General features: G+C 42.0%; 2 protein-coding genes across 2 annotated transcripts; both read left to right on the top strand.

Annotated features, from left to right (window-relative positions):
• The first annotated feature begins 7,306 nt into the window (after window positions 1–7,306).
• On the top strand, window positions 7,307–7,734 carry LOC100592837 (histone H3.3-like). Its single transcript, XM_003276887.2, has 2 exons — window positions 7,307–7,577; window positions 7,625–7,734. The coding sequence occupies exons 1-2, from the start codon at window positions 7,307–7,309 to the stop codon at window positions 7,732–7,734; spliced, it is 381 nt and encodes a 126-aa protein (XP_003276935.1).
• Window positions 7,735–12,597: 4,863 nt separating this feature from the next.
• On the top strand, window positions 12,598–18,486 carry BMP15 (bone morphogenetic protein 15). Its single transcript, XM_003276864.3, has 2 exons — window positions 12,598–12,968; window positions 17,602–18,486. Exons 1-2 carry the CDS (start codon window positions 12,641–12,643, stop codon window positions 18,450–18,452), a joined length of 1,179 nt encoding a protein of 392 aa, XP_003276912.2. The 5' UTR covers window positions 12,598–12,640; the 3' UTR covers window positions 18,453–18,486.
• The last annotated feature ends 2,677 nt before the right edge of the window (window positions 18,487–21,163 follow it).

Raw genomic sequence — 21,163 nt, 5'->3', positions numbered from 1 at the left:
AAGTCACATGTGGCATACCCTTGTTTATGGAAAGCCAACAAATAACTTAGTTGGGCAGGGTGGGGGGCGGGCAGTCCTTCACAGATATCTGAGACCTTTTACCTTTCCGTGGAGATCTAGCTGATGCATAATATGTTAGGAACAGCTATTCATTTGGAAGAATGACCTTCCCTTTTGCATTAGAAGTTTGGGGGCTCCTGAGGATTTAAAATTTTCCTTTACACACTCTATCACAATTTTAAGTATTTATTTGTGAGATTGTTTACATAATGTCTGTCTTCACTACTTGACTGTAAATTCCACAAGTATTGCTCTTGTTTATGCCCTCAACACTGAGAACTGACACATAGGAGGCAGTTAATAAATATTTGTTCAGTGAATATATGTATAAATGAGTGAATGAGTACAGTTTTTCTCAAAAAGCATATATTCCTCTCTTAAAGAGGAAGGGCCTTCTCAGTTTGGGAATCTACTTCAGGGTCTGATGAATAGATACTCTGAAAGATTAAGAGCTATCTTTGATGGCCGGGCGCGGTGGCTCACGCCTGTAATCCCAGAACTTTGGGTAGGCAGAGGCGGGTGGATCACCTGAGGTCAGGAGTTCCAGACCAGGCTGGCCAACAAGGGGAAACCCCGTCTCTACTAAAAATACAAAACTTAGCCAGGTGTGGTGGCATGCGCCTGTAGTCCCAGCTACTCAGGAGGCTGAGGCAGGAGAATCGCTTGAACCTGGGAGACGGAGGTTGCAGTGAGCTGTGATCATGCCACTGCACTCCAGCCTGGGTGACAGAACAAGATGGTCTCAAAAAAAAAAAAAAAAAAAAAAAAGGCTCTCTTTCAGAACTCAGTAAAGTTCTCAACAATGTTCCAAGTTATTTTTACCTTCCAAGTTTGAGCTAAGTATTATACTATGTTGTTCTCTTTTGCCCACAGTCCTCTCCCTAGGTTTTTCACCAGCTTTTCTTTAACCTGAGAAGAGTCAAAAGGAAAAACACAATAAAAATATTCGCTATATTTTCCTGAGAATCTAAAACATTTGAAGTTTGCTTAGAGATTTGGCTGAAGCTTTGGATTGTTTCCAAGTTTGGCAATCAATTTATCTGGGGCTAATTCAGTTTTCACAAGGTTGTTTTTTTTTCCTCAACTTTCAGTTTCAACATGAGAGCTGGAGTTACCCTCCTCGTGGTTCAAATGGAGCAGTTAAACTCAGGGCCCAAGGTGGAAAATCTGACATAAGGAATCTATGCTTCCAAACCTCGTGACACCTGGTGGTTATGTTCCAGATTCTGGCTCCTGGGTCCACGGGATCTGTAAGCTCTGGTCTTTCCAAAAGTCTTGTCATAGTAGTAGGGGAAAGGAACACTTCTTAGGGACAGTGAAAGGGAAACACTAACCTGTCTACTTTCTTCCAGACATCAGAAGTGAAAAGTAAGATAGAGGCATTTCTGCCCTTGTCTGACTCAGTAGGACAGTGTCAGGATTTGTTTAGAGAGAGAAATTGACCATCCTTAAAAAAAAAAAAAAAAAAAAAAAAAAAAAAAAAAACCCTTATGCTCCCTACTGTCGGTCTCAAGTGCATGGCTTAGTTCCAAGCCCTAGGCCTTTCTCATTTCAACACCAAACTCTACACTGGCTTTTGAGATGAAGACAGGGGTTATAGATCTGCAGAACAGCAGAGTAGCTGCTGAGTGCTTGAAGAGCCCATTCTAAACCTCCCTTTTCTCTGCCCAAGTATCCACAACACCTTCCCTGTACTGAGTTGTTCTGGACCAGGCTCCATTGTTATTCAGCCATGCCCAATCCCTGGGAAGCTGACATACAGTAGAAAATGGAGTGATAATTATGCAGCCAGTCTCTGTAGGACTTTTAGGGGAAGAACAGTCTTCCTAGGAAGTTAGTTGCCTAGTCATTTGCTTTAGTATAAAATTTTTATATATATTATATATATATAAATGGCTGCTGCGACCAGAGGGAGGGAGGCCAGAGGATGGGAATACGGTCAATGTTTTACTGATGACTTGGTTATCCAGCGGTGATCAAAACCTCCAATGGCTACACCAGCTAATGCTGTCCATGAGAAGGCTGAAAGGATCTTCAGAGACTGTCATGCTTAGTTCTTGCTTGTTTACTTGGCTAAAAAAACAAATACTCCGCTGGTTTCCCTGGGAGTTATTACAGTTTGTAAGCAATGATAACAGTTAAAATTCTGCACTATCATGCTAAGGTTTACAAGGTTCTGTTTCTAGATTTCTGTTCCTGGAGACTCTCTACTTGGACACCTCCTCCAGCCTAAAGATCCCAGAAACATCATGAGGAGCTCTCATAGGGACTGTTGGATAGAAGCAACTCTGTTGCCACACTGAAGACCAAATTCTGGAGACCTAGCATGGGAATCCAAGCCTGAGGAGTGCTGCAGAAGATAAGTACAGACTCCTCAAAGGTGTGACAAAAGCCGAGGACTTGGAGTCAAGAGACCTGTGTGCAAATCTGCCTTTCATTATAACTGTTTGATCCGGGTTAAATCAGTTAACTGCTTTGAACTTCAATTCCTCTTTCTGTAAAACAGGAATAAAATTACAGTACCTACTTCACAGTTGTAATTAATGAAGAAACAAATGCACAAAGGATCCAGTATACAGTAGATGATCAGTATCAGTGACTTGTATCAGAACTTCTTTCTTACAACTGCTGTGCCTTACAAATGCTGCCCAGCTCTCCATAAGGGACCCATGGTAGAAATGACACTGCTCTTCAGGTCCTTCTTACAATTTTCAAGGCAATATTTGAAAAATTCTGAACTGATCCTGGAATGGCAACCTTCTTTTCTCCACCTATCGAAACCCTATTCGTAACCGTGGACCCAATTCAAGTGTCAACCTCATTGCACATATTCCTCAAATACTTTTTAGATCTTACCTAGGGACTAAGGGAAGAGTTCCTCAAGGAAGAGATGCTTGAGCTGAGAGATGAAAGCTGAGTGAGAGTATCCTAGGGAAGGGGAGAGGAGATTATATTCTGGGTAGAGGAGACAATATATGTAAAGATCTTCAGGCAAAAGGTAATCTAGTTTGTTGGAAAAACTGAAAGAAAACCAGGACAGTGAGGCTAAAGCACAGGGAAGGCCAAAAGCCTTATAAATAGAGTAGTTGTGCATGGCTGTGCAGTTGGAGCACAACACAAACGTACCCTGTCAAAGGGGCATGTGAGGACGGAAACCCAGCCTGTGTTCTCCTTGCTAAACCATGCATTTATTGGGCTCTATCTACCCAGAAGGAATGCCTTTTTCTACTTTGTCCACCCTTGTTTTAATTTTCAGAAAGATAAACAAAAGTTAGCAGCATCTCTTACGAAGCCATGCATGTTCTGGCTCCTACCTATCACACCATTCTTACCTGGAACTCTTACCCCCATTCTCTTCTTTGTGCTCCATCCACACAGGTCTTCTGCATCCTCAGGACTTTGCATTTGTTTTGCTTGTTATATTGAGTTTCACTATCATCTACCCAGTACAATGCTTGGCATACTATTGAGGCTTGATAATTGTGTCTTAGCGTTGAGTCCGTGACCTGAGGCTTATTTGGCTCCATCAAAGTCTGGACCTGAACCAACCGCAATTGGGTTAGACCTGCTCTGATCTTCAGGCTAGTGAGGCTGGTACAATGCCCATTTCTAAGTGCTGGGAGCAGCGAATCTTCTTACCTAGGCATGGCAAAGGAGGCACTTTTTGTCTTGGGGCTGCTAAAATCTTTAGAGATTGAGAGAGTCACAAGGGCTTCTTAATACAGGCAATATTAATTTTTTTTCTACATGAGATTGAAAGAATTGAGGAATGTGGTTGTTTCAGACTTTCCTACACTTCAAAACTCAGAAGAGCTTTCTCTAAGGATACATTACAACATATTCAACAAGAGTCTGCCCATCAGCCTAGATTTCTGAAAGAATGATAAGCTCCTACTGCAACCATTTGTTCAACAAATATTTATTGAGCACCTACAATAATTAATAAAATAGGCATGATCTTTGACTTCACAGAACTTAGATTTTCGTGCCATGTTCAGAAATGTCTGTGGGATTATTTTACAGGGGAAATGTGTTTTCTTAAGGTGCCAAATGCTCATTGGCAGCTTATATAGCAACTAATAGGGCACAAGAAGGGTCAGCCTTCCTGGGGTCCAAATCCTAGTGGATTCTACCATTTGAGAGCTGTGCTACTACCTTGGGCAGGTTACCTTTTCTTATTTTCAATTTTCTCACCTGTAAATGAGAATAATAATGCTTTAACCTCATAGAGTTGATATAAAGATTAAACAAAGTATAATATGTAAAAGAATGTAGCCTAGTGCCAAATCAATAAATACTTTTATATAATACAACATACCCTTTTGTTTTATGGAAAATGAAAATTATTTTTAAGATAAAATTTATCTAGGAAATAGGTCCATTTCTCAGGAACTCAGAATAGTAATCAGAGGAAATGCCATGGCTATGGGAAATGTTTCCTATTATGTCCTGATCCAGGTTGTTATTTTCTTGAGATAGAAACCTTTATCTTGGTGTCTGCCAACCAACCCCAGTGCCTAGCATAGTGCCTGGGAGCACTGCAGATAGAGGACTTGTCCTGTTAATTTCTGTACTCTTACGGACTGGTATAGTGTCTAGAACAAAGTATGCATATTATTCGGTTGGTGCAAAAGTAAGTGCAGTTTTTGCCATTACTTTCAGTGGCAAAACTTAATAGCTATATAAGCTTACTTTTGCACCAACTTAATAGCTGTATAAACTTATTTCATTCTCACAACAACCCTCTAAAATGATGCTATTATTATCCTTATTATCAGATGAGGAAGCTAAGACACAGACAGATTAAGTCAATTGCCCTAAATTACCAAGCTAAGAGTGATAGAGCTGGAATTTAAACCAAGCAGCCTAGCTCTTAGCCTGCATGGTACACCCAACACAATCAGATAGGAAGTGATTACTAGATATTTGCTGAAGAAATGCAATTGCAAGAAAATGTAAATTATGATCACTTAAAGGAAGAAGTCTATTATACATGTGTGCTTAATACAATAGCCATATTCTGAAAAGTTAGATAAAAATCAATTCTTTGTAAATTTCATGCATTTCACTAGTGTGCCCAGCACATTGTAGTTTGAAAAAGTAACCCATACTGAGCTTTAAGGGTTCCTGCTATTCAGAGTAAATTGCGGTGATCCATTTTGTTGTGTCCTTTTGTCAAGTCAGTAATCACCTCCTAAATTGTCTGATTTATAATAGTTTTTTTTCACACACTGGCTTTTTCTTTTTTTTGAGACGGAGTCTCGCTCTGTCGCCCAGGCTGGAGTGCAGTGGCGCAATCTCGGCTCACTGCAAGCTCCGCCTCCCGGGTTCACGCCATTCTCCTGCCTCAGCCTCTCCGAGTAGCTGGGACTACAGGCGCCCGCCACCACGCCCGGCTAATTTTTTGTATTTTTAGTAGAGACGGGGTTTCACCGTGGTCTCGATCTCCTGACCTCGTGATCCGCCCGCCTCGGCCTCCCAAAGTGCTGGGATTACAAGCGTGAGCCACCGCGCCCGGCCCACACTGGCTTTTTCTAAAGCAGGAAGGGCTGGTATATATCCTTTTGTAGATCTTGTTCCGATCACCTATTAAACGGCCCCTCCCTACCCCCCCCCCCCCCCCCCCCCCCCCGTCAACTGGAAGGCTAGAGAGACAGCTGGTGCCCTCTTCTGGGGGTTTAGGGCTGTTGCATACATTGGGCCCACCACGGGGCATTTCCAGAAAACAATTATGTCAACTACTTTTCAAGTCTGATGATAAGAATAGGGTTGGATTTTTATTCTTTCTTTGAAATAAGAAATTATATCTTTCCGAAAATAAGAAAGTTGACTGTAGTGTCCAGAACAAAGTATGCATATTACATGCATAAGCTTATTTCATTCTCACAACAACCCTCTAAAATGGTGCTATTAATATCCATTTTAGAAAATGAATAGATAGGAGACTCAGCCAGGCGAGTCTCCTGAAGCCCTGTTGGGTAGAGGGATGGAATTCCACTGCGGTGCTGAGAAGACGCTTCCTTCAGTCAGATATATTTTATGTATTTATTTATTTATTCATTTATTTATTTATTTTGAGACAGAGTCTCACTCTGTCGCCCAGGCTGGAGGGAGGTGGCTCGAACTCAGCTCACTGCAACCTCCGCCTCCCAGGTTCAAGCAATTCTCCTGCCTCAGCCTCCCGAGTAGCTGGGATTACAGGCATGTACCATCATGCCCGGCTAATTTTTTGTATTTTTAGTAGAGACAGGGTTTCACCATGTTGCCCAGGCTAGTCTCAAACTCCTGGCCTCAAGTGATCCACCTGCCGCGGCCTCCCAAAGTGTTGGGATTACAGGCCTGAGCCACCGCACTCGGCCTCAGTCAGATATACTTTATGTATACTTTAAAATCGCATGCTATTAATGATAAAATTGAGCGCTTGAGGATTATCTACGTGCTAGATACTTTAGATACGTTATCTCATTTAACAGAAGTGCAAACAATATCCCCAATTTACAGTTAAGAAAACTGAGAAGCAGAGAGGTTAAGCATTGGCCAAAAAATAACAGAACCAGGAATTTAAACTCAAATCATGCTCTTTCCAGTGTAATATGTTTTCTCTTTCTACTTCTTATGATCCTGTATCAAAATCCCACTACTAAAAGAGATGGCAAGGAAATGTCCTTGACATATGTAAACCCAAGCCAACATCACTGAAACATCAAAGAGAACCATGCCCCAAACCTCTATATGGACCTCTTGCTAGTTGTTCTGACATCTTGGGTTTTTTTGTTTGTTTTTATGTAGTTGTGTTGAATTCTTTTTTAATATAGTTGTTTTGAATAGAAAGATAGGAAGTGGGCTGGGCGCGGTGGCTCACGTCTATAATCCCAGCACTTTGGGAGGCCGAGGCAGACGGATCACCTGAGGTCGGGAGGTCGAGATCAACCTGACCAACATGGAGAAACCCCGTCTCTACTAAAAGTACAAAATTAGCCGGGCGTGGTGGCACGTGCCTGTAATCCCAGCTACTCGGAAGGCTGAGGCAGGACAATCGCTTGAACCAGGGAGCCAGAGGTTGCGGTGAGACAAGATCGCGCCATTGCACTCCAGCCTGGGCAACAAGAGCGAAACTCCGTCTCAAATAAAATAAATAAATAAATACAGATAGGAAGTGGTGTTCGCTCTCCAACACCACTGCCGCCTCTCGCTTGCCGAGCTCCAGCCGAAGCAGAAGGGGGATAACTAAGGAGGTCTCTATACCATGGCTCGTACAAAGCGGACTGCCCGCAAATCTACCGGTGGTGTAGCACCAAGGAAGCAACTGGCTACAAAAGCCACTCGTAAGAGTGCGCCCTCTACTGGAGGGGTGAAGAAACCTCATCGTTACCGACCTGGTACTGTGGCACTCCGTGAAATTAGACATTATCAGAAGTCCACTGAACTTCTGATTCGCAAACTTCCCTTCCAGCGTCTGGTGCGAGAAATTGCTCAGGACTTTAAAACAGATCTGCGCTTCCAGAGCACAGCTATCGGTACTTATAGGAGGCAAGTGAGGGCTATCTAGTTGGCCTTTTTGAAGACACCAACCTGTGTGCTATCCATGCCACACGTGTAACAATTATGCCAAAAGACATCCAGCTAGCACGCCACATACGTGGAGAACGTGTTTCAGAATACACTATGATGTGAAACATTGCATTCTCAAAAAAAAAAATTATCTTCTTCCTGTTATTGGTAGTTCTGAACGTTAGATATCTTTTTTCCATGGGGTCAAAATCTACCTAACTATATGATTGTGAGTGGAAAAATAGGAGACAGAAATCAGGTATTGACAGTTTTTCCATTTTCATTTGTGTTTGAATTTTTAATATAAATGTGGAGACATAAAGCATTAATGCAAGTTAAAATGTTTCAGTGAACAAGTTTCAGCGGTTCAACTTTATAATAATTATAAATAAACCTGTTAAATTTTTCTGGACAATGCTAGCATTTGGATTTTTTTTAAACAAGTTAATTTTTTATCGACGGCAACTAAATAGTGTTTGTAGAATTTTTTATCATACAGTAGATTCCATCCATTCACTATACTTTTCTAACTGAGTTGTCCTACATGCAAGTACATGTTTTTAATGTTGTCTGTCTTCTGTGCTGTTCCTGTAAGTTAGCTATTAAAATACATTAAACTATCAAAAAAGAAAGATAGGAAGTTTAAACTGGTAACAGACAGAGGTTAAAGAACAAAGAAAATGTTGGGAAGCAGGGAAGGGGTTAGGAAAGGAGGGAGTTGTGTGGAAATAGAGTACAGCATCTTCTTGGCTGCCGCTCTACAACTCCTGAGCCTAGAAGTGGCATATCAGGTTGAGCCCCAGCTTTCTGGGGAATTCAGCTTGCATCAAATGTAATAATAACTAACCTACATCTAGTACTTACTTTGTGCCAGGCACTCTTTTAAGTGCTTTACATCTATTAACTCATTTAATCCTCACAAAAATCCTATTTTACACGTTAGAACATTGTAGCAGAGAGAGGCTATGATTTTCATTTTACAGATGAGGAAACTGAGGCACAGAGGAGTTGAGTAGTTTATCCAAGGTCAAGCTAACAAGCGGTGGAATTGGAGTTTAAATTTAGGATTCTGCCTCCAGAGCTGTGTTCTCACCCGCCATGATATGGAGTTAACCCTTGAACAACAAGAGTTTGAACTGCAGATATTTTTCCATAAATATATTAGAACATTTTTGGAGATTTTCAACAATTGGTAAAAATTGCAGATGAACTGTGTAGCCTAGAAATATCAAAAAACTTAAGAAAAAGTTACATATGTTATGAATGTATAAATATATGTATAGACTAGTCTATTTTATTATTTTCTACCATAAAATACACACAAATCTGTTATAAAAAGTTAAAATGTATCAAAATTTACACATCCACAGACCATACATGGTGCCATTCACAGTCAAGGGAAATATAAACAAATGTAAAGATTCAGTATCAAATCATAACTGCATGAAATTATGTACCCACCTCGTCTTGCCATGGTGGTGAGCTCAAGTGTTGAGAGTATTGGCTTAAAATGCCACCATGTGATGCTAATCATCTCCCCTTGAGTGGTCCTTTTTAACAATAAATTGCATATGGAGATAAAAAGTGATCTCTCTTGAGGCTGCAGTGAGCCGTGAGCATGCCACTGCATTCCAGCTTGGGCAAAAGAGTGAGATTCTGGCTCAAAAAAGAAAAAAAGCCACCTCTGGTAGTTCTCCTGTACGTTTCACCGTGTACGTTTCATCGTGTTTAGTGCAATACTGTAAACCATGAATAACACCATGGGACTCACATGAAGTGCCACTACTGCTTCCAGAAGTGCTCCTAAAAAGCAAAGTCATGACATTCCAACAAAAAGTTGAATTGGTTAATATGTATCATAGATTGAGATCTGCAGCTGTGGTTACCTGCCATTTCAGACAGACGATGTAAAACTTAGAGTACTGATAAATACAGTACAATACTGTAAATGTATTTTATGTTTTTAAATCATTTTTTTGAGACAGGGTCCTACTCTGTCACCCAGGCTGGCTGGAGTTCAGTGATGCCATTACGGTTCAAGCAATTCTCCCACCTCAGCCTTCTGAGTAGCTAGGACCACAGGTACATGCAGCATCCTGGCTAATTTTTGTATTTTTCATAAAGACGTTGTTTCAGCATGTTGCCTAGGCTGGTCTCAAATTCCTGGGCTCAAGCAATCCTCCCACCTCAGCCTTCTGAGTAGCTAGGACCACAGGTGCATGCACCATCCTGGCTAATTTTTGTATTTTTCATAAAGACGTTTCAGCATGTTGCCCAGGCTGGTCTCGAACTCCTGGGCTCAAGCAATCCTCCCTCCTTGGCCTCCCAAAGTGCTGGGATTACAGGTGTGAGCCACTGCCCCTGGCCTTAAAATCATTTTCTTTTCTGTGGCTTACTTCATTGTAGGAATACAGTATATAAAACATACGACATACAAAATATGTTAATTGATTGTTATCCATAAGACTTCTAGCCAACAGTGGGCTATTAGTATAGTCATCCCTCCTCTCTGTAGACATGAGAGATTGATTCCAGGACCTCCTGCAGATACCAAAGTCTGCACATATTCAAGTCACATGAAGTCTATTTTTCAAAACCCACACATACAAAAAGTCAGTCCTCCATGTAAGTGGGTTTTGCATCCTGAGAATACTGTATTTTTGATCCATGTTTGGTGGAAAAAAAAAATACGTGTTTAAGTGGGCTCGTGAAGTTCAAACCCATGTTGTTCAAGGTTGAAGTGTAGTTAAGTTTTTGGGGAGTCAAGTTATACCAAACTCTGACTGCATGGGAGATGGGGGGGATTAGCACCCCTAACCCCCATATTGTTCAAGGGTCAACTGTATTGCCTCTTCCAATATGTTGTAAGAATAAGTATTGTTTCAGAAAAGATTTACTTCAAGGTATATATGGGTGTGTGCTTGTGTTTGTAATGGGTAGCAATGTAAAATGTATTCATTTTTGTAAGTCACAGACAAAAGTATCTAAAAGCGCTACTGCTTTAGCAATAGCATTGCTGAATTGTATATCTTCAGCCTTAACAGAGATAATGCCAGATTGCTCTCCAAAATTATTATACCAAATCACACTCTCAACAGCAGTGTGAGATGTTCCATATCTCTCTATATAGATATTCTATATATTATACCTATGTTCCATATTCTCACCTGAACTTAATAATGCCAGACTTTTAATGTGCTATCAATCCATTTAATGTGCTATCAATACTGGGTGTTGAATAGTATCTTAATGTTGTTTTCAGTTGAGTTTTTCTGATTTCCAGTACATCTTTTCATACATTTGACCATGTAAATTTTGCCTATTGTAAATCATCTGTTTATATCCCTTACTTGTATATTATACAATACAACCCTTACAACAGCTGTCTGAAGGAGCCAGCAGTATAGATGAAGAAACTAAGTCTGGGAGAAACGTTGCTTAAAGTAACCCAGCTAATGAGTTTTTGAGCTGAAATTTGAGTCCAGATGTAGAGGATCCCTAAGCCTATGCCTTTTGTTTTACACTATATGCCAGGGACCAAGGTCATGTTAGAAAAAAAAAGAGGAAGAGAACAAATAAATTTGAACATGTAACCCTATGTCTTGCGTCTAATTAGGCTTTGTGCAATTAACATAGATTATTTCCTTGCATCCTCACAACCTGTGAGGTAAAACGTGTTATCTCCATTCTACAGATGAGAAAACTAAGGTGTAGAGAAGTGAATAAATTTGCCTTGGAAGGGTTAAATTACAGCTAGAAATTTGCCTTGGAAAGGTTAAATTACAGCTAGGGACAGAATTGCAACTCAAACACAGATCTGCCTGATTACCAAGTCCATGCCTGTTCCACAATAATGTCTGTCCATAGATATTCCTGGTGTAAGGTAAAGGCCTGCCACAAATCAAGCCTGACTCATCATCTCCTAGAGCCAGGTCCTGACCTGCTTCCCCAGTTTCTCTCCAGATCCCCATATGTTTCTACTTCGGTACGGCCAGGACTATACCTACTATCTTTCTGCAGAATAATTGTCTGAGGGAGCCTTAAAACAGGCCGAGCCCTGCTGCTTCACATTAACCATCTGGGCTAGGTTAGCTCCCATAGATTACTCTTCCACTTCCTCAGGCTTCTCTAATGAAGCCCAATAAGGATCTCAACACCTTCCAGGGTAAACCAGAAAATTATAAGTCAGAGTCCTTAAACGTGGCTGCACATTAAAATCACTTGTGAACTTAAAAAAATCCTGATGCACTAGTTACAACCCAGGCCCATTACATCAGAATGGTCACCCAGGCATTCAGAATAGTTAAAGCTTCCCAGATGATTCCAATCTACAGCCAAGATTGAGAACCACTGTTACGGCATCTTCTTCAAGCTCCAGCAGCCATATGCAGTAGTTTCCACATTTTAGGTTTTCATAGGAACTTCTTGGAGCACTTGTAAAGACCCAGCTTTCTGGACACCACCCCAGAGAATCCTGGTTCAGACCCAGGAGTCTACATTCTTAATAATCACCCCAGATAGTTTCAGTGCAGATTATTAGCAGACAATATTTTGAGAAATGCTGCATTAGAGGCATGGAAGTAGGATGGGAACAGGAGGCCTCTGGCCCTTTAAGGATGGATTAAGGGACTACTTTTAAGGGTGTAGGGGCAAGTAGGATCAGGCTGCTTTTTTTCATTCTAGTGGATAAGTTAAGGAAGTGGGTCCTGAAATGGACCTCTTCTTTTAAGTTACCTGAGCCTCTCAATAGGTACTATCTTGTTCTCAGCCCGGGAGAGCGGGAGGGGCATGCTGCCTTGTCCCATCTTCTGTTTCTGTTTCTTTTGATGCAAAGAGGCCAAGTTATGAGGCAACTTTGGCCCAGGAGATCCTCTTAGAGAAAGCAACATAGGGCCTGCCTGCCTTTCTTTTTCTTGCCCCATCCTTGGTTGTGGAACCAGGGTGCAGTTATCTGCATGAAAGGAAACGGTCAGAGTGACGTCCCTTGAGCTTGTGTTGGGGCCTGTTGTTGAACACTAAGCCTTTCAAGATGGTCCTCCTCAGTATTCTTAGAATTCTTTTTCTTTGTGAACTGGTGCTTTTCAGGGAACACAGGGCCCAAATGGCAGAAGGAGGGCAGTCCTCTATTGCTCTCCTGGCTGAGGCCCCTACCTTGCCCCTAATTGAGGAGCTGCTAGAAGAATCCCCTGGCAAACAGCCAAGGAAGCCCCGGCTCCTAGGGCATTCACTGCGGTACATGCTGGAGTTGTATCAGCGTTCAGCTGACTCTCATGGGCACCCTAGAGAGAATCGCACCATTGGGGCTACCATGGTGAGGCTGGTGAAGCCCTTGACCAATGTGGCAAGGCCTCGCAGAGGTGAGTTGTTATGCCCCCATACTGCCCTGGAAGGGAGAGAAGTGGAGAGGAATGTAGAGAAAAGGGAATTGGTGGGTTTACTGTCAGGCTTTGTTGCCTTGTGGGCAGGTTGTTTCTTTAGGCTTGGTTTTCAAAAGATGGCAAGCTTGGGAGAAGCCAGCGCCAAGCCTACTTGCCTTTAGGGCATCAACTTAAGAACAGATTGCCTTGGTGCCTACTGAGAAATCTTTCCCAGGCCCCAGGACAACTGAGTGATATGCCATCACCTATCTTTCACAGAAACTTTTATTGCTTGTGATAGTTCTGAAAACTGTAATTGAGACATATCCAGCTATATTCTTGTGGAGGGCTATTTAAGTGGCGTTTTGCTCTTAGAGTACAGGTTGCTGATTTGGGGAAACTTATAAGGCCTCAGAAAGGACATAAATAAGCTAACATCTGAGGGTCTGTATACCTGACTCTGTAAACATCTGCTACTGTATTTAATTCTTAATGAAAGCTACTATCTTAGCTGTCTTGATGCAATTAGCCTAATTTTAAAACTAAGGCATGGAGAGGTTAAGTAACTTGCAAATGGTACACAGATAGTGGGTCGCACAGATGGGATTTCAGCTCAAGTCTGTCTGATTCTAAAGTCTGTCGGTAACTTCTTAAGTCTTTAAATGCAGTATTCCAATATCCTTGTACCCCCAACAGTTTTTCTACTTGGGCCATATTGCTACTTTGGGATTGTGGTACTAAGTGTATTTTGGAAACTTTTTTTGTCCCCATCATGCTTGATTTTGCTTTTAACATTTGCATCAGACATTGTTCCAGGACAACAGTGGGCTATTGAAGTGTAGGACTCTCTAGGGAATGCAGGCAGTCATCAACTTCAAGGAATTCTTGGGAACCTAGTAAGATCAATCTGTGGCCTTCACTAGTCTGAGATGAAAAGAGACAGGACTTAACCCCCTCCCCAAGCAAAACAATAAATATTCTCGTACCTAACCCTTACTGTGAGATTACTGTGTGCCAGGCATTGCACAAAATGTTTTATAAACATTATCTTAATCCTCACAACTACCAGATTAGATAGGTAGTATTAACATGCCTACTTGATAGGTGAAGAAACTGAGGATCAGAGTCACTTACCCATGTCATACAACTAGTAATTGCTAGAGCCAGGTATCAAACCCAGGCTCTCAGGCCCAAAGCGTGTGTGTTAATCATCTTGCTGTTCTGACTCCCCACTGGATTTTAATTGAGTGCCAGGCAGTGTGTTTGGGTTGGGTATATAGAGGCAAATACTTTCCCGACCTCTAGAAGTTCCCAGTATAGTGGAATGGATAGATAATTACATAATAATGTTACGGTATGCCAGGTGCTTTGGAAAGGATAAACAGTAGGGTTCCCAGGACCTATGAGAAGAAATGGCTCATTGCTTGAAGTTAAGAGACTGTTGGAAGGCCTCATGGAGGAGGTAGTACTTGAAATTGACCTTGCAGAAGGAGCAAAGAGGTCATGCATTGAGGCAGATAAGTGCATTCTGATTTAGGAAAGAGAAAATGGTGTGGGTAGAGATTCATTGAACAAATATTCATTTGGCACCTACTGAGTACTAGGCATACAGATGTGATCAAGATAGGTAAAACCCGTACTCTCATGGAACATATGTTCTCACAGGGGAGACAAATAAGCACACACAGTTAAATTGTGAATTGTGGTATGTGCTATCAAAGGATTAAGTAGGTTGCTAAGATAGAGAATGGCAACGAAACCTTCCCTTTCCATGGAGTTGTCAGGGAATGTATCTTTGAAGAAGTGCCATTTGAGCTCAGGTCTATAAGATAAACTAGGCATGAGAAGAGTAGGGAGAAGCCTGATTTAGGCAGAGGAACAACAGGTGCAAATGCCTAGAGGGTGAAAACAAGTTTGTTCCAATTGAAGAACAGAGGAAAATCAGTATGGCTGGATCCTCATGAGCATTGGGATATGAGGCTAATGAGAAGCAGGGACTTGTAGGCTGTGATAAGGGATCTGGATCCTAAGTGCAGCAGAAAGTTGCAAAAAAACAAGCACTTTGGGAGGCCAATATGGGAAGATCACTTGAGCCCAGGAGACTGAGACCAGCCTGGGAAACATAGGGAGACATGTCTCTACAAAAAATAAAAATACATTAGCTGAGTGTAGTGGTGCACACCTGTGGTCCCAGCTACTCAGGAGGCTGAGACCAGAGGATCATTTGAGCCTGGGAGGTTGAGACCAGAGGATCATTTGAGCCTGGGAGGTTGAGATTGCCGTGAGGCATGATTGTGCCACTGCACTCCAGCCTGGGTGACAGTGAGGCCCTGTCGCAAGGAAAAAAAAAAAAAAAACACAAATTAAGAAAAAATTAGGCTTGTACAGATGATGTGAGGCTAGAAAGGAGGATGCCTAGAATTAGGCATGTATCCTGGTCTCACTGTGGAATATACTGGTATCTAGGGACTCTGGAAAGGATCCAGAGACAGATGACAGGTTCAATCACACAGGATGTGTGATTCAGCCCTTTCCCTGAAAAGCTTTGACCAGACCCTTCCTGGCTCTGATTCTTAGCAACCCCATCCTGCTTCAGGAAACATGTGATGTCAAGGTCTCAAAGAAAAGGGCAGTTTCTCCCCAGACAGCCTGCTAGAGGTTTGGGTTGAGTTCCTTTATAGCCAGGGTGGAGCAGGTTTAAGGGTGGGCCTCTAAGAAAGATTACTGTAAGATGGGAGTGTGGAATAACTTGAGAAAGCAAATACAAGCCTGGCTTGGATTTGTGTGAATAATGTCTAGTGCCCCAAGCCCAAGGGTATATTAAGCATGAGTTGGAATTTGACCTTTTATTTATTTATTTTTTTTTGAGACGGAGTTTCGCTCTTATCATCCAGGCTGGAGTGAAGTGGCGTGAACTCAGCTCACTGCAACCTCCGCCTCCTGGGTGCACACCATTCTCCTGCCTCAGCCTCCCAAATAGCTGGGATTATAGGTGCTCGCCACCACACCTGGCTAATTTTTTGTATTTTTAGTAGAGATAGGGTGTCGCCATGTTGGCCAGGCTGGTCTCAAACTCCTGACCTCAGGTGATCCGCTTGCCTCGGCCTCCCAAAGTGCTGGGATTAGAGGCGTGAGCCACCACGCCCAGCCGGAATTTGAACTTTTAAAGATATTCTGGGGCTGGGTGCAGTGGCTCAAAGGGCTGCTAATCCCAGCACTTTGGGAGGCCAAAGGGGGCAGATCGCTTGAACCCAGGAGTTCGAGACCAGCCCGGCAACATGGCAAAACCCTGTCTCTACAAAAAACAAAACAGAAAAAGCTGGGCATGGTGGCACGTACCTGTAGTCCTTGCTATCCATGGGGGCTGAGGTGAGAGGATCTCTTGAACCTGGGAAGTCAAGGCTGTAGCGAGCCATGATTGTGCCACTGTACTCCAGCCTGGGTGACACAGGGAGACTCTGGAAAAAATAATTCTGGAACATCAAGATGTAAAAGAACTTCTATGTTAAAAATGCCACATGTAATGAAGAATTCCAGGCTTGTGGATTCAGTGGAGAAGGACTAGGTGAACAATATACAAATTAACATGGAATTATTTACTGATAAGATGTCTGAAGATGAGAGGTGGCTTTTTCCTGAGGTGCCAGGCTTTTGTAATCTTTGCTCTTGACCTTCGCCGGGAGGGGGTGCAGAAGTTTGGAGCACCATGGATGTAACCTTTCAATCCTTTGGACGTTGAGTGTCAGCACTACAGTTTGGATTAAAGCTCTTATTCACGAAGCAGCATCCAGCTTTTAGTAGACTTCTCAGCAAACAAAGTATTTATGTGATCAAGACTGTGTTCAAAATAGTATTTAGAGGAATAGTGCTAAAATGAATGAGGTAAATGGAGAACAATTTCCAGCAAGGAATGGTAAAGAGAGAGATTAAGGGCCAAAGGAGGAAAAGATGCTTAAGAAGCAATTCTTGAAGTAGATGGAAGGCAGAAGTGGTAAGATAGCTGTCTGTACTAGAGGATGATAGACAAAATTATTTTGTAGTGCCTTGGTCCTGAGTTTGAAATTATAGCAGGCCATAGCACCCAATACTGAATTGTTGTCCCAAAGCTGCATCTGTATAGTGATATGACATGAGACTCTTTCTTAATCCATGTATGTTTCAACAATTCTAAATGGACACATTTAATAGTCAACTAATAATAATATTGATCTTCTCCCCTACATACAGTATGCATACAAGATAATTCTATATTTGAGTTTTTTCTCCCGAGCCCAGCACTGTAAGTAATCTAACAGTGAGACAGTTTCTCTTAAGATAAACAGACTTGGGTTCAAATCTTAACTCTACCACATACTGGCTGTGTGTCCTTTGTCATAGCTTCTCTGAGCCTCAATTTCCTTATCTGCAAAATGGGGAAAATAACTATCTCATAAGACTATTGAGAATTAAAGAGCTAATACATGTAAAGCATCTAGTGTATTAGTAAGTGCACAATAAATGATAGTATCATTATCTTGAGCTAATTTTAGGGCTGATTATAGCTATCAGTCTGTATCAAGCCAGTTTGTGAGGAAGATTCAGGTTAGGAGGTAAGAAGCTAAACCTCTGCTCTTGTTCCCTCTTACTTCTGCAGGTACCTGGCATATACAGATCCTGGGCTTTCCTCTCAGACCAAACCGAGGACTATACCAACTAGTTAGAGCCACTGTGGTTTACCGCCATCATCTCCAACTAACTCGCTTCAATCTCTCCTGCCATGTGGAGCCCTGGGTGCAGAAAAGCCCAACCAACCACTTCCCTTCCTCAGAAGGAGATTCCTCAAAACCTTCCCTGATGTCTAATGCTTGGAAAGAGATGGATATCACACAACTTGTTCAGCAAAGGTTCTGGAATAACAAGGGACACAGGATCCTACGACTCCGTTTTATGTGTCAGCAGCAAAAAGATAGTGGTGGTCTTGAGCTCTGGCATGGCACTTCATCCTTGGACACTGCCTTCTTGTTACTCTATTTTAATGATACTCATAAAAGCATTCAGAAGGCTAAATTTCTTCCCAGGGGCATGGAGGAGTTCATGGAAAGGGAATCTCTTCTCCGGAGAACCCGACAAGCAGATGGTATCTCAGCTGAGGTTACTGCCTCTTCCTCAAAACACAGTGGGCCTGAAAATAACCAGTGTTCCCTCCATCCTTTCCAAGTCAGCTTCCGCCAGCTGGGTTGGGATCACTGGATCATTGCTCCCCCTTTCTACACCCCAAACTACTGTAAAGGAACTTGTCTCCGAGTACTACGCGATGGTCTCAATTCCCCCAATCACGCCATTATTCAGAACCTTATCAATCAGTTGGTGGACCAGAGTGTCCCCCGGCCCTCCTGTGTCCCGTATAAGTATGTTCCAATTAGTGTCCTTATGATTGAGGCAAATGGGAGTATTTTGTACAAGGAGTATGAGGGTATGGTTGCTGAGTCTTGTACATGCAGGTGACAGCAACAGTACAGCTAGATCAGGTTTCCCAGGAAACTGGAGGAGAGTTTAAAATATTAGTGTTAAAGCTGCAAGTAGTCCTGTACCAATCTGTAGGTTGTATTTCTTGCCTTAAGTGTTACTTAAGTCTCTTCCCCCACTTGTGAGCTAGTCAGTTTATAGAAACAGTTCTGATACCAGTCCCCTAGCATGAATCAGTACAGTCTGACCACTAATCAGAGCCCTTAATGCTTGGGTAAAATGTCCTCTATTTTACTTTCCTTGGGGCTTTGTCAAAAGTCAGCAGTCAGTAGTGGTAGAACTTCAGAAATTTTCCAACTTTTCCCAGCCTGGGAAAGGTGGGTTTTTCCTAGTGTCCATATTCTGAAGCTCTAGAAGATTTGGGGTGGTGAAAATAGCTTGGGATTTTATACTCTCTTCTTGCCTCCTATGTCCTGGAAACTACTAGTAGCTAATCAGAAAAATTGCCTGCTTCTGTGTTAGTATTACCTTCTAAAACTTTTCTCGGACAGACTGGAAATTTTTCAGGTAACAGTCTATAGAAATCTTTTGAGGGAATAGAAGGAAGGAAATCTTTTTCTAAACCAGGGCTTTTCCTCTGAATCTGGGAAAAGTATCTGGGATTCTTTCCTGTCCTAGGTGAGTACAGTAGCATTTAATGAAGCCCATAAGGAAACTAGAGTATGGAGCTGTCTGAGATAATCTACTTCAAACCTGCATTTATGGTGAAGAAGAGAAAACCTGTCATTGCTGATTAGTATTATGAATGGGGGAGTTATTTTAAGTATTCTATGGAACAATAGAGTTCAGAGTATTTTCCCTATGTGACACTTAAACCCCTGCAAATTACCCCACAAATTTCCCTGGTGGCTCTGAGGCTAGGAGTTGGCCTGATTAGGGGTGCAGGGGATTAGAGGGCTGTGAAGGAAGGACTGCGGGTTAAGGGTGAAACCTGCCAAGGCCTGGAGCTGACTTTATTCTGGGCTTGCCTGTTTCATGTGTTCAGTTTGGATCTGGACCGGGGTCTCTAAGGGAGGAGGGCTTGTTGTCCTTGGGAGACATGGAACGATGCCTTGAAATAAACGATGCTTGCAGTGTGACTCCTTTCTACTCCTATACTGTATTTAAATGATGGGACTGGGTTTTGTTGCAAATAAATCATTTCATTGTTGAAGAAAATCTTGACTGTTTTTAGAATTGGGAGAGAGTGGAAGGAATTTATTTCCTTTGTTCCCTTTAGCTATGGCTAGGAATTCAACCCTAATCCCTGAGGGGCAGGGCTGCAGCATCCTCTGAAGTTCTTCTCTCTTAAGGAAACACTGCTAGCCATCAGCCCTCGCCAAGGTGCCCCTTTAGGGAAGCCCCTAAGGGGCCAGTAAGTCTTTCCCCGCCCAATTGCTCTTGACTAGTCTTATGGCAATTCTCATGGGATGGGACTGATTTAGGATAGTTATGTGTGTTTGTCAAATCCCTACGTTTCTTATCTATTCATTGTAAACACTCGTTTTACCACTCCCTTCAAAAGCTGGTTCCAGCTAGGCTGAATATCTTGCAAGTGTATAAATACAAGTTTTATTCTTGTGACTGAGGAGCTATTCCTTAACATCCATTTGCCTGTCTACCTTCTTTACTGTATCCTTAAGAATCAACTCAGGCATTTCTCATCTTCTCAATGTCCCCTTGACATACCAGCCTCAGGTGTATATTAAGTTTCCTATGTATTCAGACCTCACAAAGCTAGGAGATCATGACTTATTGAAAATCCCTAAGATCCAAGATGCTAAACTTAAGATCTGGTCTTATAACCAAGGTCCATCTTCAGCTAGACTGAATATTTTGCAAGTCTCTAAGTGTCTCTCTGTGTTCATATAGCACTTTGTACCTGCCTTTAATACGCTCTAGTATATATGTCTATTCTTGCAAAAAGATGGAGCCCCTTTTTAGTTTCAACTGCATCTTACCCTTTTCTGTATTATAAGAGCCTAGCACCTAGTAGGTCCTTAATGAATACAAACATACAATTATGACATTTTTTTTGTGAGTGATGCATTCTTCCTGGCATGGAACATCTCAGTTTTCACATATTTTATTTTTCCATGGGAATCAATGTAATATAAAAATCAAGTAAGATGATTATTATATCCCACTATTTCAAAATCATGATTTAAATTACAATAGAATGTAATAGCCATGTTAAGTAAGGCAGTTCTTGTAATCATTATATATGCTGCAGATTTATCTGGGAGGGGAACTATGGGCTATCAGTCTAGCCATTTCCCCAGCCTACTTGGGGTAGGCACAAATATCTAACAGGCCTGAAGATGGACCTTGATAATAGGACCAGATCCTGAGTTCAGCATCTTGGTTCTTAGAGATTTTCAGAAAGTCATCATCTCCTAGCCTTGTGAGTGCTGAATACATAGGAAACTTAATCTGTTTATGGAGGGTTCAGGATTAATTGGCCCTATGATCTATTAAGCCCTGAGTTATCCGAATACCCAAGGAAAACACTGGCAGGATGGGGTTACTTAGGATGATGTTATGGATTTTTCCTTTGAAATATTGCTTCAGTTCAGTACTTTTTCTCAAATCCAAGGTTAGAGTTCTGTACCTCAAACCTTCCTCTGAGAGGAAGAATACATGCTTGCTAGTGGAGGGGGGTGTGTGGGTGGGGGTGGGGCCTGTCTGCCCATGTAGGTGGGGAGAAATGG

The sequence above is a fragment of the Nomascus leucogenys genome, chromosome X, assembly GCF_006542625.1.
Source record: "Nomascus leucogenys isolate Asia chromosome X, Asia_NLE_v1, whole genome shotgun sequence".
Lineage (NCBI taxonomy): Eukaryota > Metazoa > Chordata > Mammalia > Primates > Hylobatidae > Nomascus > Nomascus leucogenys.
Note: the sequence above shows the minus strand (reverse complement) of the source record. Positions and strands in the feature narration are given on the sequence as shown.

Bases quoted from the DNA above. Each gene is read 5' to 3' on its own strand.
- BMP15 (XM_003276864.3), top strand. From the start codon at position 12,641: ATGGTCCTCCTCAGTATTCTTAGAATTCTTTTTCTTTGTGAACTGGTG. The intron at 12,969-17,601 runs GTGAGTTGTTAT...TTACTTCTGCAG, and splicing joins TGTGGCAAGGCCTCGCAGAG to GTACCTGGCATATACAGATC.
- LOC100592837 (XM_003276887.2), top strand. From the start codon at position 7,307: ATGGCTCGTACAAAGCGGACTGCCCGCAAATCTACCGGTGGTGTAGCA. The intron at 7,578-7,624 runs GTACTTATAGGA...GCCTTTTTGAAG, and splicing joins CTTCCAGAGCACAGCTATCG to ACACCAACCTGTGTGCTATC.